The 26603-nt window shown below is 35.7% G+C and overlaps 1 protein-coding gene across 1 annotated transcript; it reads right to left on the bottom strand.

Moving 5' to 3' along the window:
- Positions 1-13417: 13417 nt before the first annotated feature.
- LOC125666049 (uncharacterized) lies at positions 13418-22217 on the bottom strand. Its single transcript, XM_056151306.1, has 7 exons — positions 22034-22217; positions 21649-21844; positions 19010-19152; positions 18012-18153; positions 16961-17103; positions 15974-16151; positions 13418-14821 (listed from the first exon to the last, which is right to left on the bottom strand). The coding sequence occupies exons 2-7, from the start codon at positions 21718-21720 to the stop codon at positions 14138-14140; spliced, it is 1362 nt and encodes a 453-aa protein (XP_056007281.1). The 5' UTR covers positions 21721-21844; positions 22034-22217; the 3' UTR covers positions 13418-14137.
- Positions 22218-26603: the final 4386 nt, after the last annotated feature.

Raw genomic sequence — 26603 nt, 5'->3', positions numbered from 1 at the left:
ACACGGTGGTAACATTTAATACGAAGTAAACTAATGCGCATTAAATTCGTATGCATTATCACTTCACTAATTTACACTGATACTATTGATAACTAGGGACAAACAAATTTGTGACGTTGAGTCTCGTTATCACCATCTATGCATATTCTGAGATCTGTCTTATCAGCTTTCTTCTGCTGTGAATACAATCGACCAATTAGAAACAATTGTGTAATTATATGTACATGACATTGGTAGACATATTAAACATTTAAATTGGATATAATAAAAACTCGAGTCAGATGCCCTTTAAGCATTATGTCCATGTATTGTGGCCTACAATACCCAATACGGTTGCAAGAATATAATTACTGAATCTACCAAGTAATGTTCCGAATAAGGACGGCAGTTAGCCAAGTGTCATAGTATTTCAACTTCCTCTTTTATTAACATTTAAACCAATTCTCGGAATACAACGTGTTTCTATTTATAAATTTATATTTATAACCATAAAATAGATCAGTCTGGTGTTTGATTTCTAAGTAAGTACACATAAAACCTGTGGTGTCAATAACGACATGTTGAGTCTGAGAGTAAAGTTTGAAAACTGTCAATAGCTATACATCCTACACATAGACATACCTGCGCGATATTAGTCACCTGAATTACTTTCATATGTGTCATTACAATGTGTTTAAATAAAGTAGACTGTCTTTGCTTGATAAAGTGTCATTTCGGGAGTACTCAGGCGGTGCTTCTTTCACACCCGTACACGTTTGACAAATAAAAAATGACTGTCATATTGTTTACAATATTGCCGATTCGTGTTCCTAACAGAACAAAGGGGAATAACTTAGAAATACTGGGACAAGAAACATTAATTTGTATTCAATAGTTCTACTTATAGCAGTTTCTATACATACAATGTATGTTCTACTTATAACAGTTTCTATACATATAATGTATATTTCTACTGATAACATTTTCTATATACACAATGTATATCTCTACTGATGACAGTTTCTATGTACACAATGTATATTTCTACTGATGACAGTTTCTATATACACAATGTATATTTCTACTGATAACAGTTTCTATCTTTTTTTTCCAGAAATCCTGGATCCGCCTTTGATCTGTTTATTATCATCACTGCTTCATGGCACGTGAATAAAATCAGTCATGCATGATACAATTTAAAAATTAGATGCAAATTTGAATTAAGATATGGTCTTACAATCCCGTTTCACATGTTATTTTGTAATTAGCGTAGGTGAGACATGAAATGCGCATCTGGTGCATCAAAATTGGTACCGTATAAGTTTTACATTATGACCCCTGGGTCGAGGCCTCTGCTGGTGGACTGGAAGCTTCTGCTGGTGGACTGTTAGTCCCCGAGGGTCTCTACAGCCCAGTAGCTAAGTACTTCGTTACTAGCTTGAAAATACGGATGTATATTTAATTGCTGTTATAAAATTTAGAAATTCATTTCAAAATTAAGGATTATCTCCCTCATGCATAGCTCTTTTCCTTGGACGAATTTGGCTCCTCTTGTTTGGCACGCTGTTTTTGGCTATATTTAGATCTAAAACTTCTTAGTTGTTTCGGATTTCAAACATTTCGGTTGAGCATCACTGAAGAGACATTATTTGTCGAAATGCGCATCTGGTGCATCAAAATTGGTACCGTATAAGTTTTACATTATGACCCCTGGGTCGAGGCCTCTGCTGGTGGACTGTTAGTCCCCGAGGGTCTCTACAGCCCAGTAGCTAAGTACTTCGTTACTAGCTTGAAAATATGGATGTATATTTAATTGCTGTTATAAAATTTAGAAATTCATTTCAAAATTAAGGATTATCTCCCTCATGCATAGCTCTTTTCCTTGGACGAATTTGGCTCCTCTTGTTTGGCACGCTGTTTTTGGCTATATTTAGATCTAAAACTTCATAGTTATTTCGGATTTCAAACATTTTCAAACATTTCGGTTGAGCATCACTGAAGAGACATTATTTGTCGAAATGCGCATCTGGTGCATCAAAATTGGTACCGTATAAGTTTTACATTTAAACGAGAGAGGTGAATTAAGGTAAATAAAGATCGAAGGTCGTGCCGACAACACAACTATAACAAATTACGGCAGTACTTAATACACAAGTAAGTTTGACATACCTATGGAAACCGATGAAATACTAAGTCTGTTAAAAAAAAGCACATTGCTCCCGTATGATGGAGCTACGAACTCGTGCTGAACATGTAGACCTGTACATAGACTCGTACGCAGTACGATAGTAAACGCTTGATAACACAGTCTTTTTCCTCCCTTGTCTTTATAGACATTAAATACACCCTCCGCTCCAATAATGCAGATAAAGCATCTCGCTGAAAGTTTTGTAACTTTTCCAACTTAAATGTAGTCAAAATCTTGGCTTCGAAAGCTTGCATGTTTTTCTATGCTACCGAGGACTGGAAATAAGGGACTTTTTCATTGGTTGAATATCGCAATAAGGAATGGTAAAACGACCAATTGCATATAGAAGTCGAGACACGACTTCCAGCGAAAATATTGGTCTTGTGTCCCACGGTAGGTAAACATAAAGCAACCGATCGTGGGTTTCCAACGATGAGTTTCTTAATACACAATATACATGTATATTTCTACTGATGACAGTTTCTATATACACAATATATATTTCTATTGATGACAGTTTCTATATACACAGTGTATATTTCTATTGATGACAGTTTCTATATACTCAATGTATATTTCTATTGATGACAGTTTCTATATACACAATGTATATTTCTACATATAACAGTTTCTATATACACAGTGTATGTTTCTACTGGTAACAGTTTCTATATACACAATGTATGTTTCTAAATGATAAATCCACAATACTAATCAGAATAGGAATATGATGCGGTTTTCCATTCTAAATATAGAAACAAGAGAAAGAATTTATTAAGAGATGACCAAACTTTATCAAAAATGATAAATGAAGGAAGTATTTCATCAAATATCATCAGCATTGCATACAAACGATTGATCTTCAAATCCACTTCTTCATGAATAGAATTTTTCCCATAGCTTATTTTGGTAACTGTTTCTTGAAGTTGATATACATGTATAACGAAATAAATTATTTTTATGGTTTACTTTCACATATATTTCTGTTTCTCAATTTAACTGCAAAGGTTGCCAATAATGTAAATCTTAGAACAATTTAACAGAATGCGAAATACATAACACGAGAAATAATAAATAATCAAAATGGCATTGATTCGATCGTGTCACTGGATTTAAGACTCCAACAAATATCAAGACATCCGGTTACATACTTTATTCAAGTCTTCAAAATTTGCTGTTGATCATTTCAAAAGTTTCAGATCTCATCTAGTTTGATATACACTTTTGAAATACTTATGAAATTCTTTAAAGATGTTTAATATTTATGGAATTTTTTGTACTTAATTTGCAATATCATTTAATTTCAACACTGATTACCAATGCATATCTGCAGAGACATGATAGTTCTTTTCTTAAATTGGCAGTATATGTACTCGAAATAACAGAAATATTGAGCATTTCATCTATAGGTATATCTTAAACAATGATATTTAATGAATAAAAACCTGAACATACCTGGCTATTCGCCTCCGTGATATACTAAAATACTAAAACTTTAAAAGGACGTATTGAATGAACAGGTGGTGTGTCACACCGTTATTTAACTTCCTCGTTTAGAAACACGTATAAAAAATGTACCGCTTTTGGACATATTTTGCGTTTCGTAAATAATTGTAAAAGCGGACTGGCATTCTTTTTGTTATAAAAAGTTAGCTATAATATTATATAAAGTATGACCAGCATTTTGTAAATCTTGTGAATTTTTAAAGTAGAGTTTGAAATTGTGTGTGCAGGTACATGTGATATTACCTTATTAATTAGTTCTCTATGAATGGTGATGGATCAAGAATCTGTATAAATTTGATCTCTTTCACTCAATAATACTACCGGTAACTGTTACTCTGCATTCTTCACTAGCTCCTGCTATATAGATTTTAATCAATGCGTGTAGATGAAGAATGAAGACGACCAATTGTCATCAATCTTATATTTTACGAAGAGGTTGACTTTTACAATCGACGGCTGACTTTTACACTTTAAAGATATCAACTCCAACTACAGAAATTTGACCGAAATAAATACACAGAACACCAAAACCGATAATTATGTTTGATAATAGAGCATTGTAAACTCTTTAGCACCTCTTATTATTTCTACATTTGTTCGACACTTCCACAATGCAATACTCGTTTTGACTTTTAATTAAGTTAGATTTAACGATTTGCAAATGTAATATTTGTTAACTGCGAATGTCAAGCTGAGAAATGAATAGAGGGACCCAGAAAAATGCCATAAGAATAAAAAGGTTTTAAGTTTTACTGTATGTCGTAGGTGTACCTCAAAGCACTCAATGTAAGCAGACGAACTCAGGTTATAGGGGCATTTCTAAATAATGTGCTATCAACCCTGAAAATTTAAAAGTTATCTATATATTACATCTTGGGTTTCAGGAACAAAGCAACCCCGCCCCCCCCCCCCCCTCCACACACACACATATACCTTTGGGAAGCAGACCAAAACGTTTGTACCAGACCAAAACGTTAGGGGGTAGGCTTGTCGATATATATTTTGTCATAGCTCCCCCTAATTTTAAAAACAATGCTACGTCCTTGCACCCCTCTTTCCTGTTGATACTCTAGGTTTAAATGTGAAAACAATCAATACGTGATGTGTATATTGTATACATGTCACTATACACTGCAGAATCAACAATATTTCTGGTAACTCAGTTTTCCTTGATTTATTGTTTCCCAATTTTTCTACAAATTCATAACACCCTAAGTTTGACTTACACATACACTTGAAAGGTGAAGATAACGAACAGTGATAAATCCCATAACTACCACAAGGAATACAAAATAAAGAATTGGGCATACACGGACCCCCTGGACATACCAGAGCTGGGATCAGGTGCCTAGGAAGTGTAAGCATCACCTGTCCAGTCGACCAGTCATACCCGCCGTGAGCCCTATGTCTTCATCAAGTAAACGAATAAATATCGTGAAAAAAACTTGACTCAAAGAATCTACAAATACAGATTTGAATCGCTGGAAACATGAAAATTGTTCCCACACAAATCAGTATACCTGATACACTAGAATATACTGTACATTATCGATGTAAGCATTTGACATGCTCTTGTCCCAGGTGTCGTACCCTGTGGGGATCCGGGTTAGAATAGGTCCCCAGTACCCCTTGCTTATCGTAAGAGGCGACTAAATGGGGGAGCCTTTGGATGAGACCGGAAACACCGAGGCCCCGTATCACAACAGGTGTGGCTTGATAAATATCCCTCCCTGTTTAAATGTCATAGGCGCCGAGCATAATCCTAAATGTTATAGCCCTTCACCGGCAGTGGTGACGTCACCGGCAGTTGCCCCCACGATATGAGTGAGAATTTCTTGAGTGGACCGTTAAACAATTTACAACTGAATGTCGTAGAGTGTTTGAATTTTGCAAATACCACTCCAAACCTTTTTCATATTTGGAGTTGGTCCCTTAGGTTGTAAAAGTTATCTGTCGATTGTAAAAGTAAGCCTCTTCGTAAAACTCCATTAAGAGTACATAATAAAGAGTTGTGCATTCACGGAGCCTGGACATATGTGGGACCATGCACCAAGGAAGAGCAAGCATTCCTGATAGTCTGTACACACGCTGTGATATTCCTTTTTCTTTATCAGGTAAACGGAGTAATCCGTAGTCAAACTTAGCATGTAGATAACTTCTAACAAATATTATGAAACACGTCAGACAGCATTTAACCCAATGACGGGTTGTATTTGTCAATTAGGTTGTTATGACGACCATAGATATCTCGATCACTTTTTCACAGATCTGATTTACTTGATATTGCTAACAGCATACATCTGGATTACTTGATAACTCTTACTACATGCATAGGGATTACCTAGTATTAACTTCTACATTCATCTGGATCTACTTCATACATTTGGAGTGTTTGATATCAGTAACTTAATACATCTGGAGTGTTTGATATCAGTAACTTAATACATCTGTAGTGTTTGATATCATTAACTTAATACATCTGTAGTGTTTGATATCAGTAACTTAATACATCTGGAGTGTTTGATATCAGTAACTTAATACATCTGGAGTGTTTGATATTAGCAACTTCATACATCTGGAGTGCTTGATATTAGTAACTTCTTACATCTGGAGTACTTGCTATCAGTAACTTAATACATCTGGAGTGCTTGATATCAGTAACTTAATACATCTGGAGTGCTTGATATCAGTAACTTCATACATCTGGAGTGCTTGGTATTAGTAACTTAATACATCTAGAGTGCTTCATATTAGTAACTTAATACATCTGCAGTGCTTGATATTAGTAACTTCTTACATCTGGAGTGCTTGATATCAGTATCTTCTTACATCTGGAGTACTTGATATCAGTAACTTTATACATCTGGATTGCTTGATATCAGTAACTTCTTACATCTGGAGTACTTGATATTAGCAACTTCCTACATCTGGAGTACTTGATATTAGTAACTTCTTACATCTGGAGTGCTTGATATCAGTATCTTCTTACATCTGCAGTACTTGATATTAGTAATTTCTTACATCTGGAGTACTTGATATTAGTAACTTCTTACATCTGGAGTACTTGATAATAGTAACTTCTTACATCTGGAGTACTTGATATCAGTAACTTCTTACATCTGGAGTGCTTGATATCAGTAACTTCTTACATCTGGAGTACTTGGTATTAGTAACTTCTTACATCCGGAGTGTTTAATATTCGTAACTTCTTACATCTGGAGTCCTTGATATTCGTAACTTCCTAAATCTTGCTTGATATCACTCAGTACATGAATCTGGGTTTTTTATCATTTTTTTTTTTAAATTCACTTCTACGGTCGGAAGAGTAACTCAAAATATGTGGCACTAACCCTAAAACTATTCGTTTCTCATTCATGAATACATCTGAACTTGGATGGTAAGCAAAATAAAAGTAAAAAAGCAAATTAAAAAATTTTACTTACTTATTCCTGATTGGTTCAGAATTTTCGTACAGAACAGGTCATATAACCAGGAAGAGCTGCAAAATACATTCCACTTAATATACAAGTATCACTTGTCTTTTATAATCGAAAAACAGACATGCTTTTGTAAAATTAAAAAACAGCCGTAGTGGTAAATGGGTATGACATTTAAAGTTTTTAAGTTGAAGTGTGCAACAAAAAATGATGTCAGTCATTGGTAATTTGACCTGCACCACACACAACCCCATACCGTGATCTGTTACAAAGCTTTCCAGAGCACACAAAAGGAAGGCATGTACAAGGTTAACAGGCGTTATGCATGGCTCAGTAGTGGTGGGTAGCACTTTACTTGGCGATATTAAATTACCCCAGTCATTAAAATACATGGATGAAGATGTGTAAACGAAACAGTACCTAATAATTTGATGAAAGATGAAGCTAAGGAACGGCGATACGAAATAAGGAGTAGATTTTATTTATATTCTGTTTCATATTGTCTGTCTGTCTTGTCTTTCTAAATACGCCCCCTTTATTAGGGATTTTTTATTGTACGGTACACGCTTCTATACATTATTGTAACGATTCTTTTACCGTTTCTGAAATTGCACGAGAAAAATAAATTACATGTAGTTTCTTTTGACGAATAATGTAACATTTACCGCCATAGAGCAAACTCGGTCAGAGTAACACGGTCATCTCATATACCACATATTTCGAATGCCCCATTCTTAAATCTTGTTTTCGATATGATTATTATTTCCATCATTACTTTATCACAGTGCATGTCTCGGGCGAGTATATTTATATGTTATTGCTTTGAAAAGTCTTTGGTTTTGCAATGTGTGTTGTTAGTCATGTCAGGGGTACATCATTCATTTATTTGAGTCATATTTTCATACCTGCACATAACATTCATGTCTTGGATTGCGCTGATATTCAAAGCACTGCAGAGCCAGACACATTTTCTATAATTGATTTTCATTCAGGAGTGCTCCTGATACGCTTTTGTCTTTTGTACGTTCATGACAATACAGAATCATCCTCTAATGATATAAGGTGATTCAGAAGATGGCACCAAAATGCTTGGAGGTGGTGATCACTGTTTACCAACCAAATCGTTCCCTAAGATCTGAAAATTCACTGACATTAGTTAGACCTAGATGTTGAACGTCCACATATGGAAACAGGCGCTTGGATATGACAGCAGCTACACTCTAGATCTCTCTGCCTGATACCCTCGGCCGTTGTCAGAATTTGAACACTTTTAAAAAGCATTTAAAAACACATCTTTTTAGACTTGCATATTATTAGTATTAAAGGTGGTTAAATCTTTATGGTTTCTTTACCATCACTTTAACATGACTTTTTCAAGTGTATAATTGTATATTTCAACTATTGTATTTTATCTCGTTTGATTGTACGGCGTGGGACGTTTTTCATGCATATCACGTTTTAGATTTTAGTAATTTTACTTCACATTATTGATGTTTTTCTAGCATTGTTTTGATATTATCTGTCTTAATGCTATTATAATTTCCTTCTATTACTTTAATAACATGCTTATCATTTTTATTGTGTGCAGCGCTATAGAGTGCTTATTTATAATCATTATGGGCGCTATATAAATACTCAATATTATTATCATGTTTGCTCACATAATTGCAATTTGGTTTCAGGAGCGTACATACATATTTAACAGTAGCGCAGATATGTATATAACATTTAGATTAGGCTAGGCCTTATTGGTTACGTGTGCATTGTGTCGCTAACAACGAACAATTTAATGTGTATTTTTATTTCATTTGCCCCATTGGGCTTATGTATATACATTTATGCGGTTAAGTAGTGTTTACTTCATTTCATCAGAGTAAAACACCCTACTTAACGTGCGTGTTTAACGTTTGCGGGTTAAAGTTTTACATTGTTATTAATATCAGAGGGACGCACCTTCCAGTATTTGTTCAGTCTTCGTCTAGACAAATCAAACTGGTCTGAATACCTCTCTGTAAGGTTTTCAAGATATAGTTTAACCCCATTTACATTGATTGTAATTTCATATTTATTCATGTATGCATACATGTAGCAGTTCAACAAGTTTATCTGTCAGAGCCACTGAAATAGCATAATATGTACTCAGTGTAACCTGGGTTTTTTGTCATTGAGTAGTTTGTAATTGGAACTCAAATCAGTTATTAGGTCCGACTTTGTGTGTCCAAAACGGGGTCATACGTCTCCAGACAGTTATGTATGGTATATCCATGTGTTTCAACTTTGTAAATTGCTTAAAACGGAACTACATGTGTTAAATATGGTGACATATTTTGTTTGTCCAGAGTGGGACCTTGCATCTCTGATCAATTTTGTATGACACATTCATGCTTTTTGTCACTGCGAGTTGTTTGTGACAGCACCATCTATTTTTAAGTATTGGTGTAATATTGGTGTAATATTAGGGATGTCCTGATCGGGACCAAACGTCCATGGATATTTACTTTTGAAAAATGTTTGTGTTTGTTTGTTTTTCCACTGTGAATAGCTGGAAACTTAATGTTACGATTTGAAATGTTGTTATACATTTAATTTTCCAGGGCTGGACCATTTGTCTCTGGACGTCTGTGATACATGATTGTGTATTGTCTCTGTGAGTTGCTTGTAACGGAATCATTCATTCCTGGCACTGTGAAATGTTTGCTGTCCTGAGCAGGACGTACAGCCTCAGGACGTTTAGAGATGGCTTATACTTGGGTTTGTTCTTGTATGTTGCTCGAAACAAGTTGATACATCTTCGAGCCATTTGTTCATATCATTTGATTTTTGTCACCTTAATTCGTTTATCACATTGAGTGGTTCGTAATGACACTCAATTCCAATACTGTCCGGATTTGGTTGTCCAAAGCGGGACCATACGTATCTGGACAAATATTTCTCACAGTATCACCAGTGTGAGATAGACTTTACCCATGTGAGACAGCCATGTGAGATTTTTCTGTCTCACACTGCTGCGACGTCATTTGATTGTGACGTAATATATTTTCTATGATTTACGTTACACGGTGAAGATTTACGGTACACGATGAAGCAAAAATATGTTGCATTGTTATCTTTAAATTTTAATGTATATAGCTTTCTGGTGAACATCCTTAGTTTTTTTTTAGTTTACACTTACAGTGTAAACCATTTTCGGGTATGCTCTTTCTGCCTATCTAATTAGTTTTTGCATCGAAGTTCAAATGAGGATTTTGATAATTTAGAATTTTCTCAAAGCTCCTAAATTTATGCACTAAACTGTAGGTAAAATGTGAGAAAAATAATCCTTCATTATTAACTCGTGTGGGATAGGGAAATTCCACCTCTGGAACAAGATTCGCTGTCTAGGACTCGGCAAAGCCTCGTCCTAGACTGCGAATCTTGTCCCCTCGGTGGAATTTCCCTATCCCACACTCGTACTAATGAAGGATTCTATTAATATATATAGCTGTTAATATTTTCGTGAGGAGTAACAATAAGGGCTTGGTGGAACATTTACTGGCTCCTGCAGTGTATGTCTGTTTGTCTGTATCTCTGTTTGTCTGTATCTCTGTTTGTCTGTATCTCTGTCTGTATGTCTCTTTGTCTGTCTCTTTGTCTGTATGTATGTATGTCTGTCTGTATGTATATATCTGTTTGTCTGTATGTCTGTTTGTCTGTATGTATGTTTGTCTGTTTGTATGTTTGTCTGTATGTACGTCTGTTTGTCTGCGTGTTTGTCTGTATGTCTGTTTGTATACATCTGTTTGTATGTATGTCTGTATGTCTGTTTGTCTGTTTGTCTGTATGTATGTCTGTGTGTATGTATGTATGTATGTATGTCTGTATGTATGTCTGTATGTCTGTGTGTATGTATGTATGTCTGTATGTTTGTTTGTCTGTATGTCTGTATGTTTGTTGTCTGTTTGTTTGTATGTCTGTTTGTCTGTATGTCTGTTTGTTTGTCTGTATGTATGTATGTTTCTATGTATGTTTGTATGTCTGTATATCTATATGTCTGTTTGTTTGTATGTATGTTTGTATGTATGTATGTCTGTATGTCTATATGTTTGTCTGTTTGTCTGTATGTATGTCTGTCTGTATGTCTGTTTGTTTGTCTGTCTGTATGTCTGTCTGTTTGTCTGTTTGTCTATTTGTCTGTCTGTATGTATGTCAAACTTCCACCAGAGTTCGTTTGCTCACAAACCAAACTCTTCCACTTAGGAATTATGGGATAGCGATTTCTTAGGCCGCGTATACTGTGACGTCACTGTAGAATGACGAAAAAACATAACGTCAAACGTAACCAACTTTCAAAACAAGAACGTAAACATCAAGTTCATTACTTTACACAATAATTTGAACAGAGTATCCCTACTTTTTAATGATCTTTTGATCATTTTATGTTTAAAATAAAATCCATACTTTTATATTAATGCTTTTAATATTAATATCGTCAGACTTTTAACTGCGAACTACTTCTTTAGTGTAATTTGTCTGCGTGATAATCGCGGACTCACAATATACAAATCTGTATATTGTGGTGCGTCACATAGGAGAGGTCTATTCGTAGGCACTGTGACGTAATTTGGCCTCGACGGGGAGTTTGGTATGTATGTATGTTTGTCTGTATGACTGTCTGTATGTCTGTTTGTTTGTATGTATGTCTGTCTGTATGTCTGTATGTCTGTTTGTCTATATGTTTGTCTGTATGTCTGTTTGTATATATGTCTGTATGTCTGTTTGTATGTATGTCTGTCTGTATGTCTGTTTGTTTGTATGTATGTCTGTTTGTCTATATATATGTATGTTTGTATGTATGTCTGTTTGTCTGTATGTCTGTTTGTCTATATGTCTGTATGTCTGTCTGTCTGTTTGTCTGTTTGTCTATATGTCTGTATGTATGTTTGTTTGTTTGTCTGTACGTCTGTATGTATGTCTGTTTGTTTGTATGTATGTCTGTTTGTCTATATGTATGTATATCTGTATGTCTGTTTGTCTGTATGTCTGTTTGTCTGTATGTCTGTTTGTCTGTCTGTTTGTTTGTATGTATGTTTGTATGTATGTATGTCTGTTTGTCTATATGTATGTATATCTGTATGTCTGTTTGTCTGTATGTCTGTTTGTCTGTATGTCTGTTTGTCTGTATGTCTGTTTGTCTGTCTATATGTATGTTTGTATGTATGTTTGTATGTCTGTCTGTATGTCTGTTTGTCTATATGTATGTCTGTCTGTATGTCTGTTTGTATGTATGTTTGTATGTCTCTATGTCTGTTTGTTTGTATGTATGTATGTCTGTCTGTATGTCTATTTGTCTATATGTCTGTTTGTTTGTTTGTTTGTTTGTATGTATGTTTGTCTGTATGTTTGTTTGTCTGTATGTATCTATATCTGTTTATACGTTTGTCTGTATCTCTGTATGTATGTCTGTATGTTTGTCTGTATATATGTCTGTTTGTATGTTTGTCTGTATGTATGTTTGTCTGTATGACTGTCTGTCTGTATGTATGTCTGTATGTTTGTCTGTATATATGTCTGTTTGTTTGTATGTCTGTTTGTCTGTATGTATGTATGTCTGTATGTTTGTCTGTATGTATGTATGTATGTCTATTTGTCTGTCTGTATGTATGTATGTTTGTCTGTATGACTGTCTGTATGTATGTCTGTTTGTTTGTATGTATGTATGTCTGTCTGTATGTCTGTTTATTTGTATGTATGTCTGTCTGTATGTCTGTTTGTTTGTTTGTTTGTCTGTATGTATGTTTGTCTGTAAGTCTGTTTGTCTATATGTATGTTTCATGCCAATTGTTAGGGCTGTCTTTGTATACTAATGTTGAATACCGTTTACTCCATTTACCTGATTAAGATATAAGGCCCACCATGGGTGTGACCGGTCATCAGAGGATGTTTACTCCTCCTAGACAATTAATCCCACCTCTGATGTGTCCAGGGCTTTGTGTTTGTCCTACTCTTACATTTTGTACTCTTTATGATATTCTTGAGATCGATCACTGTTCATTATCTTATTCATACAACAAGGTCCCAATCGAATGAAAGGTGAAGATAACGAACAGTAATCAGTCTCATAATTCCTATAAGAAATACAAAATAAAGAGTTTAGCAAAAACGGACCCTTGGAAATACCAAAGGTGAGATCAGGTACCTACGAGGAGTAAGTATCCCTTCTCGACCGGTCACACCCGCCGTGAGTTATATGTATGACGTCATACAAATGAAAGAGCCGGATAACACAGATAAATATCACTACACCTAGAAATAAAGCAAACCATCAATCTGTTGTACATATTTAATATAAATATCTGAAGTCGTTAAAATAACGTTCTGGATATTATACGCTGGCCAATGTAACATCTTTTGACGAAGTTCTTGGCAGCATTAAATGTTTCATGATTAAGTAATGTACAATACGATTAAATAGCATATCTGTCATAGATACTGATATCTTGGATATTTAGATCGTCAGAGTTAATGGATGTACATGTACTTGTATGATGTGCACCAATCTGTACATAAATTCGTCTGACATTGAAAAGGGCTGGCGTACCCCTGGTCTATTTCGGTGTGCAGTTACAGACATTTCTACCTGTCGGGACGACATTATCGTTTTTACAATCAAAACAAATTCCAAACAAGTACATGTACAATTCCCAGTCTAATAAACTAGTTTGGTATCTAAGAAAATGACAGAAACGCGCATGCGTAAAGTAAAGGATCAAAATCTCAAAATTGTAATGCCATTACATGTTGCGGTGCCAAATATGAAATTTGCACTAATAAAAAAAATCAAATGCTAAGTGCAATGTAGAAACCGAACAAGAACGAATTTGTACAAAATAACTGTTACATATGATACATTGAATACAACTGAATTAACTTCATCTCAAGCGTTTGTAGCTGTTGTCTTTCTCTAGATCGTGGATATGAAAGAGAGAAGGACTTCTATTCCAAGAAAATCTACTCTAACAGTCGCTCGACAAGCAAGATTCCAATGTAGTTATCTTTGTAAAGCATTATCAGCTTTGGATTGTCTTGATCTCACTTTTTCCGGATTTAGACATCGGTAAGATTTCGGTCCGGTGATGGCGTAATCAATTTTAGTGCAATGTTGTAAATTCATGTATCTCTCATCCATAGCATCATCCCACAGCATTTCAATAACAGGCGGGAGCGGGTCAAACCCACCTAATTTAGCAAGTTCCTCGTTATACCGGAACTGACGATCAATATCTCCCATATAGTGGGCAAAAGATGGTGGTTTCCCCTCCTTCAAACGAGACTGAAAGTCAGCTTCGCTCTCCGCCAGCATTGCTTCTTTTGACGGTAGTTTCACTTTCCCTGCCAACATCAGAGCAGCAAGCTTTGCCATTTCATGATAGTGAGGAAAGTAGGACCATTGCCGAGGGATTCCAACAAAAATCAGATTCGGATACTCGATGTGGACCATATGTTTGTATATGGGCTCGATTCGTTCGTCCTTGATTGTGATGACGTCATCTTTCAGAAACGGAAATGAGAATCGATATCCGGTACAGAATATGACGGCGTCGACCTTCACAGAACTGCCATCAGGGAAGACCACTGAATCTTTTGTCATGCGCACGAACGGGGGTCTTTGTTCTATCTCCTGTGGGTAAGATGGAGGAAACTCCTGGGGCTTTCTTCTGTGGCATGCGTACACCTTTACAAGTATAGATAACATTAACATGAAAACATATGTATATATTATACACCAGTATTACATGACTGTTAGTACCCGAGTGTCTCTACAGCCCAGTAGCTAAGTACTTCGTTACTAGCTTTAAAATACGGATGTATATTTAATTCCTGTTATAAAATTTAGAAATTCATTTCAAAATTAAGGATTATCTCCTTCACGCATAGCTCTTATCCTTAGACGAATTTGACTCCACTGTTTTGGCACACTATTTTCCCCTATAATAGATCTAAAACTTCATTGTTATTTCGGATTTCAAACATTTCGGTTGAGCATCACTGAAGAGACATTATTTGTCGAAATACGCATTTGGTGCATCAAAATTGGTACCGTATAAGTTTTACATGTTATTGATCACTGTTCGTTATCGTCACCTTTCATGTAACATACGACAGTATTAAATGTTTCATGTTCGATAGAAAATGCAACTGCTGAAACATTTTGTATCCTGTTTTCTTGATAATGGATTAATAATGTACACCCAATCAGCCACCCACCCATCAAACCACCCACCCAACCACCCACCCATCAATCCATCCAACCCTCCACCCATCAATCCATCAATCCAACCACCCATCAATCCACTCATCGATCAAATCACCCACCCATCAATTCACCCACCCTCAATCCATCCCCCAATCACCCACCCATCAATCCACCCACCCATCAAACCAACCACCCATCAAACCAACCACCCATCCATCAATCCATCTGTTTATCTATATATCTGTCTGTTTATCTATATATCTGTCTGTTTATCTATGTATCTATCTGTTTAAATCCCTACATCTGCCTATCTATCTATTTATCTATCTGTTTATCTATATATCTGCCTATCTATTTATGTATCTATCTGTTTAAATCCCTACATCTGCCTATCTATCTATATCAACATATCTGCCTATCTGTCTATGTATCTATCTGTTTAAATCCCTACATCTGCCTATCTATCTATTTATCTATCTATCTGTCTGTCTATCTAGCTATATAGCTGTTTACATTATTTGATAAAATACATGTGTCAGAAATTGAACATGATAAACATTAAAACCACGCGGACGGGATTCTTATTTCCGTTAGTATGTTATGTCGTGCTCTAGGTACGGTTATAAATACCTTTCTAGCGAAGCGTGACACGTGCATAGAGATGTCTTCTCCGGAATAATGAACACCAAGAACAGCCACACGAAGTCCAGCAAACTGTTCCTCGTACCGGAAGTTCTTGCTGTGAATCATTCTTCCTTCAAATACGTCCATTCCAGGAATATTTGGCGTATAGTCGTTAAAGTCGTGTCTGTAAAATAACAACAGATTTCACTATTTCCATCACACTGCAAAACCTCAACATTCTATGGATTAAAATTAAGGAGTGTGTGTAATACACATGTTCAGACAGCTTTGTAAACATTCAATCAATATATCCATCAACTTGTTGGTTTCACGACTTGGATTTTTCGACTTCGACAAAAGCTCGAGATTTTACTCAAATTTCGACTGTTGAAATAGAAGAAAACTTAAACTCAAGTTTTGAGATTTTTATCAATAAATCCAAACTAGATCACGAAAGATCCGCTCCTTATATGATTAACATCGGTTCTTAGTTATCTACAATGATCAGTGGTTAGATGTCGGAAGTTAATGCAATGTTAAAATGAATGTCTACAAAAAGTATTGAATAGTGTTGCACTTTTACACTTAAGGACGTCTTATCTCAAAATGTGTTTCTCATTTTGTATAACGGAATATATTCAGGTATATAGCATGTGAAATAAAAACACCGTCACAAACTATCGGCAGTACTCGGTCTTAGCTAACGTAGTGGAGTCTCAATGTATCCACTGTTTCGGAGTTTACAAATATTTTCAATGAAAAATATTATAAATGTAAAATTATACAATGATTTGTTACGGAAAAAGAATTGCTGATTTCTTGTTATTTGAAATATTAAGATTTGAAAATTTAAACCTGAAACAATCAAAATGTTTTCCTACAAGAATTGAGCAGGGTGAAACAAGTTGATTTTGAGTGGTGTATGTTGGATGACAACTAGATGTACTTTTCCTTGCCTATCTCAGATAAATACTGATAAATATACATACTTACCCATTACAGACAATTACGGAATCAAACACCTCGGATTTGACCTCTGAAAAATGATTCAATGGCGAATACGTCACCAGCCACTTCACATGACCGTTTTTCTGGAAGTCCTTGAGTGGTTGAACATTCCGAACCTGGGTATGAGTCTGTGAACAATGTATAATATTTATGGTTTTTCATTGAATCCTTGCATGACATTCAGCTTGCTAACTTCTCTGATTTTGTATCGGTGTTGTTTTACGTCCCACGCGAGAAGACAATAGCTTTTTAAAGTGATACCGCACCTTTTGATCTAGATGCGTGGCGCCCAAGGCCTTGACAGTGAGGTTATATATTGTGGGGACGCCTATCGTGATATGAGATCTCAAATGTTAGGGTCATAGGCGAAGAAACATTCACTATTTATGTTAAACGTCTTAGATTTGACGCGGGCCGTGGCGGGAATAAACGAACTAAACTGCTCAAAATCCTAAACTATCGCCTTTGATTACACTAATACATATACAGTAAATGGGGATAAACAATAACAGTAAAACACGCTTATAGAAGTGCTGGGGAGGAACAATTACAGTAAAACACGCTTATAGATGTACTGGGGAGGAACAATTACAGTAAAACACGTTTATAGAAGTACTGGGGAGGAACAATTACAGTAAAACACGCTTATAGATGTACTGGGGAGGAACAATTACAGTAAAACACGTTTATAGAAGTACTGGGGAGGAACACTTACAGTAAAACACGCTTATAGATGTACTGGGGAGGAACAATTACAGTAAAACACGCTTATAGATGTACTGGGGAGGAACACTTACAGTAAAACACGCTTATAGAAGTGCTGGGGAGGAACACTTACACTAAAACATGCTTATAGAAGTGCTGGAGAGGAACAATTACAGTAAAACGCTTGTAAGCGTGTTTTACAAGTATCTGTAAGAACAGAGAAAAAGGTGTGTAAAACTTATTTGCAGAACTATGGACAGACAGACAGACAGACGGAGTGCAAACCTAAAGTCCCCTTCGACTTCGTCGGTAGGGGACTACATGTAATTACCCGGATGTACTGTCTGAGTTTGAAGTGATCCGTGAACCTGTTGATGTATTCCAGACATTGCTGACGGCTGATGTAGGACATCTTCCATTCCTTGGGATACGGAAAACTCGGAAACTCCTGGAGTTCCTTGGGAACATTTATTCTAGAAGCAAACATTATTTCTCAATTATAACTTCGCTAATTTTAAGAACAAGAGGCCCAAGGGCCTTTTTGCAATCCTTCTTCCTATGAAAATTTCTAACCCCAACGATCCGGGATATAACCACGGTATAATTTTAACAAACTTGAATCTGCACTATGTCAGAAAGCTTTCATGTAACCTTTATTGGTCCGGTGATACTTGAGAAGATTTTTAAATCACCTAAACGAAATTTTGCCTTTTCTTGATTATCTCCCCTTTGGGAGGAGCATGGTCCTTCATTGGAATAAATTCAAATCCCTTTTACGCAAGAGTAATTTGTGCCAAGTTTAAGAAGACTTTTTGACACCACAAATTCTTTACTAATTCTTGATTATGTCCGCTTCACATATGGTAAGGCACTTCATTTGAAAAAACATGAATCCTCTTTACCCCGACATTGAATTAGCCCTGTGTTTCTGTAGAATAAGTTGAAAATGTTTAGGTACAGACAGGCGCCGGACAAAAAGTAATCAGAAAAGCTTACTCGAGTTGTCTCAGCTCAGGTGAGCAACAAAAAAAAGGAAATTGAGTTTTGTTTAATGTCTATAGAATCGCCCGTGTCTTAACTTCATTGCCAGGTTAAACTGTTACAATGTTAAAAACGTAAAAACCAGTGAATATCACCGAGTTTCTGTTGACTGAATTAAGATCAATTTAAGTAAAACACATAATAAATGTACATTACAATTGTACTAAAGTAGATTATTTTCATTTCAAAAACGATATAAATTGTTAAAATTGATTTCTCAGTATTCATACTTTCTTTCATTCCGTCACAATGTCCTTTTCATTGAAGAATTTCCGGGACGCTACCTACTTAAGACTGTTGTATAACGCAGAATGTATCGGAAATCCGAAATCGTCCTTCCCATTCTGATCGCTGTAATTCCAAATCCCTCCCGACCAGAAATTCTTTTCGAACGCCACCGGTTCAAAGATATCGGGATGTTCAGCCAAATGCTGTAGACATAAAAATTCCATTTCAAAATCATTACAGTCGTTATGCATTTCTTCAAATATCCATGATAGAATGTACACTTAGCATTATTTAAATGTTTACCAAATTTCATTTAAACATTTTTTATGATCATATATTCATAACAATGATTTAGACAAAAGTTCTAACAAATTACTCGTAAAAATGAAAAACACACAGGATATATAAGCCGGTAATATCAACTCTTAATTAACCATTTTTGCCTCAATCTATTGACCACTTAAATGTTCTGCTTGCAATATTACATATCTGGGTATCTTTAAAAAAAAAAAAATAACATTGTTTTTATAAAACTGTTAATAATTTTCTCACAGCACTTCCATTCCCTAGACATACCAAATAATACTAATATCTCATACAATTAATATACCATACAACTAATATATCATGCAACTGACATCTCACACAACAGACATCTCATCATTCTAATTAAAATTTGATCCTTTGATCCGCTCACTTGTGAAGCGATATACGTGAGCGGATCAATGGATCTAAGCGATATACGTGAGCGGATCAAAGGATCTAATCTTAAGTAGATTGAAAATCTCCTATAACTTATATCTCAAATCGCTGATATCCCATATACCTAGTATCTCATATAACTAACATATGAGCATGGTATGACTTGACTTCGACATCTTGATATATTTGTACATGTACCACAACAGCTATACAATGCACGTCCTCTTAAATGTGAGTATTGCTGTATTCTGGTGACACATACAGCGTACACGATTTTGGCATGGTTAAACTTGTTGCATACTTTTTTAAAAAGTGAGGATAATGAACAATTATCAATCTCATAAATCCTATACAGAGTTTAAAATTAAGAGTATGGCAAGTACGGACCCGTGGATATACCAGAGGTGGGATCAGACAAACACGGACCCCTGGACACACCAGAGGTGGGATCAGACAAACACGGACCCCTGGACACACCAGAGGTGGGATCAGACAAACACGGACCCCTGGACACACCAGAGGTGGGATCAGACAAACACGGACCCCTGGACACACTAGAGGTGGGATCAGGTGTCTAGGAGGAGTAAGCATTCCATATTGACTTGTCACGCCCGCCGTGAGTCAGTCTTATATCTTAATCAGGTGAACGGAGTTATCCGTAGACAAAATCAGTACGTCAGACAGCTTCGAATTAATGACATGTTATAGATCGATTGGATCACTATAACGACCATAGAATCTGCGAAATGTTAGTTTTAAACGAGAATGATGAAACTCCTGTGAGTATCGAATTAAACATTAATCATTATACGCAATTCTGTGTACTCTTTATGGTATTGTGTACTCTTTATGGTGATTTAGGCACTTTTGTCCTCCCGGAGCAGCTTTGAACTACCGGGTATAAAAAATGAAACTTTTCAAATACTGTAAACGTACTATATTTGGCGTGTACGATATTTGGCGGAAATCGTTTTTTCAACAAGTTAGCGTAGATTTGATTTAGAGCATTCCTGAATTACTTTAAACATCTAGATTTACGGATGGCATTTAGTGATGTACTTGATTTAGCGGAAGCTGCGTTCCCCCAAAGGCGCTAAATAGAATACACAGTCAAATGTAATACATTTACAGTATTTTATCTACTGTATATTCAATCCGCCTTTTGCAGCTTACAAACAAAGAGAGTTTTCGTTTTGATTCACTGACTGACGGTTAGTGTTCCGGTGCACAAATGTCACAATTAAAACTCCAGATCAAGCATTATTATAGGCATTCAAACTATTCACTTACAAGATAGATTACAATAAATCTTCAAGCCATTGTAGTGTAATAAAAGTCAAAGTGGGCAGTTTTGAAAGTAATCAAAATATTTAATCGCTTAAAGGGACAGAAAAGGTTATTTTATTCAATTTCTTAAAAGAATTAAATGAGTCCAAATCACCCATATAAGTCATTTTCTGTAAATACCTAGGTAATAACAATCCAATGCATTTATTTCCAAGTTTAAAACAATCATAATCTTCAAATTACGTTCCCTGGATTTTTTGCTTCCTGGACAAAATTCAATCTATTATACAAGTTGGCTCCTAGTGTCACTTTTGAAAAACGTGCAATCATTTCAAAGTTGCATTGATAAATATCATTCATTTATTTTTTTATAATATTAGAAAGGAATATGATGTTTTAGGGTGAGAGAAAAAATATCAATCTGAGCTTTCCTATCACTTTAATATGATCAGAAATTTGATATCAGGAATTATACTTCTTTACATACTGATTTTGAATACGGAATACCTCGTTTACCTGATCAAGATATTGGGTTCGTGGCGGGTGTGACCAGTCAACAAGGACTGTTCATTCCTCCTAGGCATCTGACCCCACCTTTTGGTAGGCTCGGGGGTCCGTGTTTGCCCAACTCTTAATATTGCATTCTTTATGGGATTTATGAGATTGGTTGCTGTCTGATATTTTTACTTTTCAAACAGAAGCAAACTCACCTTCAGACTACAAAGACCTGCCACTCCGGCACCTATCACAGCTACTCTTTGTTTCGTACTTTTTCCTGACATCCCGTGATGTACGGAGCCAGCTAAAGATCAACGTGAAGCAGGAGGCAGGCTGAGTTATACCAGCCAGTTGCATTTAAGATATTCCCGACCGAGAATACCTTCAACTTTAGTTTCGTATTTTTTCCTAACAACAATAGACAGATGGTTTATATCAGTATTATAACGTATAATGTGTGTTTATCTACTAAAACTACAAAAGCATTTGAAAATAAAGCAAAAATGAAATTGATTTTAACCAGACACAATTACCTGAATGTAACTACGAAAAATGCGCAATCTGAAGTATCAGATCTCTATATACATGTATGCCTACCTTGATCTAGTTTCCAATGTCCTTGAAATCTTTTATCGTTGTCAGTTCATAGTACCGCATTCCAGCTTAATTTCGAAGGCTAATGGATAGCGACACACTTATTTCTTAACTCTAATCCACAGGGGTTAGGCCTGTTTTTGGCCCGAACTCTGTGATACCATAAATATAGTTATGAGTTCGGGTCAAAAACAGGCTTAACCCCTGTGTTCTAACTAGATACACTGGTCGGCATTTCTCCTAATCAGCGCATTTAGAACTCCAGTTACACAGCCATATATATATATATATATATATATATATATATATATATATATACACACAGAATAAACCTGAATCCGGAAGCTGCATTTTCATAGTTTCCGAATATGTTTAATCTAATCAACGTCCAGTACATGTATTCCAATGATGGTGAACTCAACACCATCAGTGTGTGCAGCAAGCATGCGAAAATAAAAACAAATTACAAAAACACTGTGTACTGTATATATAAAGGTAAACGTGGAGAAGTAGAAAAAATGCATGCTTGGTATCGTATTTTATGATATTTAGAACTATTTGCGTTTTCATAATAAATCAAGAATATCGGAGGTATTACATTTTGTCTAATGATGAATTTAACTTTCGGGGGGAGGGTCACGCAAGGTGTAAATGTGAAAAAAAAATGGACTGAAACCTTGTAATTAGCTGTGTAGCGACATTCTGAATTTACAGACATGGGCATGATATCAATATTCACGGCGTCTGCGCTAGAAGATACGGGTACTTCATAATAAACACCCCAAAAAAATACGAATAAGAATTAATCACCATACAAAAAAACCCCGTAAATTCCCACACACCATTCCACAATAAAGGTTGTTTTTTAATTAATTATGAATAGAAAATTGGTTGATAATATCATAAATATGATTTATTTAGATACAGTTTGTTCTTCGGAGAATTGGACATGCTGTACAGGGAGGTGGCAAATTGTTCAAGTAGCAATGGAGTACTGAGAATGTGTTTTGATACATTGTTTGTGTTAATAAATCTGAGCGCTCCGCCTATCCTATACAGTACATTGGATACAGTACATTGGTTATGTGTTAATAAATCTGAGCGATCCGTCTATCCTATACAATACATTGGTTATGTGTTAATAAATCTGAGCGCTCCGTCTATTATATACAGTACATTGGTTATGTGTTAATAAATCTGAGCGCTCTGTCTATCCTATACAGTACATTGGTTATGTGTTAAAAAATCTGAGCGCTCTGTCTATCCTATACAGTACACTGGTTATGTGTTAATAAATCCGAGCGCTCCGCTTATTCTATACAGCACATTGTTTATGTGTTAATAAATCCGAGCGCTCCGCTTATTCTATACAGTACATTGTTTATGTGTTAATAAATCTGAGCGCTCCGTCTATTCTATACAGTACATTGGTTATGTGTTAATAAATCTGAGCGCTCCGTCTATCCTATACGGTTCATTGGTTATGTGTTAATAAATCTGAGCGCTTCGTCTATCCTATACGGTACATTGGTTATGTGTTAATAAATCTGAGCGCTTCGTCTATCCTATACGGTACATTGGTTATGTGTTAATAAATCTGAGCGCTCCGTCTATCCTATACGGTACATTGGTTATGTGTTAATAAATCTGAGCGCTCCGTCTATCCTATACGGTACATTGGTTATGTGTTAATAAATCTGAGCGCTCCGTCTATCCTATACAGTACATTGGTTATGTGTTAATAAATCTGAGCGCTTCGTCTATCCTATACAGTACATTGGTTATGTGTTAATAAATCCGAGCGCTCCGTCTATCCTATACAGTACATTGGTTATGTGTTAATAAATCTGAGCGCTCCGTCTATCCTATACAGTACATTGGTTATGTGTTAATAAATCTGAGCGATCCGTCTATCCTATACGGTACATTGGTTATGTGTTAATAAATCTGAGCGCTCCGTCTATCCTATACAATACATTGGTTATGTGTTAATAAATCTGAGCGCTCCATCTATCCTATACAGTACATTGGTTATGTGTTAATAAATCTGAGCGCTCTGTCTATCCTATACAGTACATTGGTTATGTGTTAATAAATCTGAGCGCTCCGTCTATCCTATACGGTACATTGGTTATGTGTTAATAAATATGAGCGCTCCGTCTATCCTATACGGTACATTGGTTATGTGTTAATAAATCTGAGCGCTTCGTCTATCCTATGCAGTGCGTTGTTATATGGTAAATGATTGATGTTCGTTTGAATGACACGAGAACATAAAGGGATATTTTCGCCTTGTGTTATTTTTGCGGACAGTTTCGCCCCGTTTTAAATTCCCCCAGACATAGTTATGCTAAAAGAGGGGTATGAGAGAAAACAGTTTCGTCCAATCTTAAATTCGCCCAGTGACAAAAGTTCAAAGTGTGCTCTAAAATATAAATTCATTAGTACTATGCTTTGAGATTTCACCATTAATACCATCATGGGGCTTTCGTGGTCGAGTGGTTAGAGTATGATTTTAGCAGTATGATTTAGCTCCCCACATCTTAGTACTAGCGTTACAGCTACAAAAGAAACCTGCTTTTTAAAATAGTAACACATAAATACTCGTGCCGAAGAACTGAAATGAATTTTCATTGTTCGAGTTTAATTTTTTTCAGAACAGAAAAAAAGATATGAGAGTCTTTAAAGGGAAGCGGAGTTGAGGCTTGGGGTTAGCCTTGTCGAAAAGATACTAGAAAAAAGTGATTGCCAAGAGTTAGATAGTCTCGTAGATGATTATGTATATGGCATAAAACTTTTTTTTTTCTTACTCTCATGCATAAGCTAAATTCTCCTTCACAACGTTTGGATCACTTGCATAGGCAATGTCATTTACCTCGTATATTTGCTAAATAATACAGAAATCAAAGTCCAAATTTTGCTGCAAATGTCGCAAATATTGTGAACTAATGGTAAGTATTGACAATTATGTTTAAAATGAAATAAACACAAATTCCTGTCGGTAAATACGATTTTCTGACAGCGTTTTCGCTCCACCGACCCTCGCTTCAGAACAAAAATCGTTGCTAATCGATGACCCTCACTAAGCACACGGTACTGGTGTCACTTTACGTTACACTTATAACGTCATAAATTGTGGCAAAATATAATCACGAAAGCAACGTCACATTTTAAACAAATTCATTATCTCCAAGCTGTAATATCATAACTAAAGCACATGCATGATTTAATGTTTAAAAATTGAAAATAAATCTTTGTACGTGTGAGTGTACATTCATAAAAATTATGAATTCTTAGAAATACTCCAAAGTATACGTACTGTATTTATTTCACCGTGCCTACAACAGCAGGCATGTCGTATGAAATAAGGGTACCCGTTTCGGTAGGTTTCGTTTTGCTTCGGTAGATTTCGTTTCCTTTCGATTTCGTTTCGCATTTTACAGGTAACCATCCCATGAAATAAGGCTTGCAATTCTTATGAATATGACCTCTGAAAAATTTGAACACAGTAAAAAAAAATCAGTTTTGGTTTTTTCTAGGATATATATAGACTTGTTCAAGTCTCTATGTTTAATAATCATTGCTCTCTTTAATACTTTTAATTAATGCCAAACACGGAAGGGGGAGGGGGGGGGGTTAAAAACTCCCGTACGTTTCTGTCATCGATCTACATCGATCACGCTCTAGTGGAAAAAAAACAACAACCAGCGCATAGAAAGTATATGTAGTTTTGCGCTTTATAAATGAATAATAATAATAACCACGGTGAGTTGAAGTGAGAGTTAAAAACTTCCAAATAATATTACATTTTAACGTTTTAATGTTCACTTTCATTTCTGAATAAACAGTAGAAAAGGTATACAGAGTGTTATTTATACTCGTATGTTTTACTTGCGAATCGGTTAGTTTCAATATATATCATATTTAGTTTTGAAGGGGTGGTCTCGTGAAAACCGTGTGACTTTAGATTTTTTTGTCAGATGTTGAACTTTTGATCTAATGATATTGTTATTCATATGCGGAAATCTTGATTTGTATTCGATAATCTTGATATCTATATGCGGACGGAAATTTTGATTTATATGTGAGAAATCTTGATATCTATATGCGGACGGAAATTTTGATTTATATGTGAGAAATCTTGATATTCATATGCGAATTTTTTTTATTTTACTCTACGAGAGAGAGAGAGAGAGAGAGAGAGAGAGAGAGAGAGAGAGAGAGAGGCTTCCTCTACTCTTCTGGAGTACCAACGCATGTGGGCGAAATATTCCAGGGGCAATCGCTCACACCCGCCAGAGATCACCTGGGTCCTAAATACAACAGTGAGGTTGTTCAACACGTCACTGATACTCTAACAAGATTTTGACATTCAATTCATTTAATATGTGACTTATGTATATATCTTTCATTCATTGGAAGGGGGGGGGGTACATAAGATCTAACACGCTATATATATCCACCGTTCTGGTGCCTGTGCTCACATCCACCTCCTAGGGAATGCTACAGGCTGGTGCATGTTGGAAACTGTAGGAGGGTCCACAGTTTGCTCTGTACTTGCTCTTTAAACCAG

Source organism: Ostrea edulis, chromosome 10 (assembly GCF_947568905.1).
Source record: "Ostrea edulis chromosome 10, xbOstEdul1.1, whole genome shotgun sequence".
Classification (NCBI taxonomy): Eukaryota; Metazoa; Mollusca; class Bivalvia; order Ostreida; family Ostreidae; genus Ostrea; species Ostrea edulis.
The sequence above is the reverse complement of the archived record's forward strand: the minus strand, read 5'-3'. Positions and strand labels throughout refer to the sequence as shown.

Coding starts and splice junctions, on each gene's coding strand:
- LOC125666049 (XM_056151306.1), bottom strand. CDS start 21,720: ATGTCAGGAAAAAGTACGAAACAAAGAGTAGCTGTGATAGGTGCCGGA. Junction 16,152..16,960: donor TCCGTAATTGTCTGTAATGG/GTAAGTATGTAT, acceptor GTTATTTTACAG/ACACGACTTTAACGACTATA. Junction 14,822..15,973: donor TGTCACGCTTCGCTAGAAAG/GTATTTATAACC, acceptor ATACTTGTAAAG/GTGTACGCATGCCACAGAAG.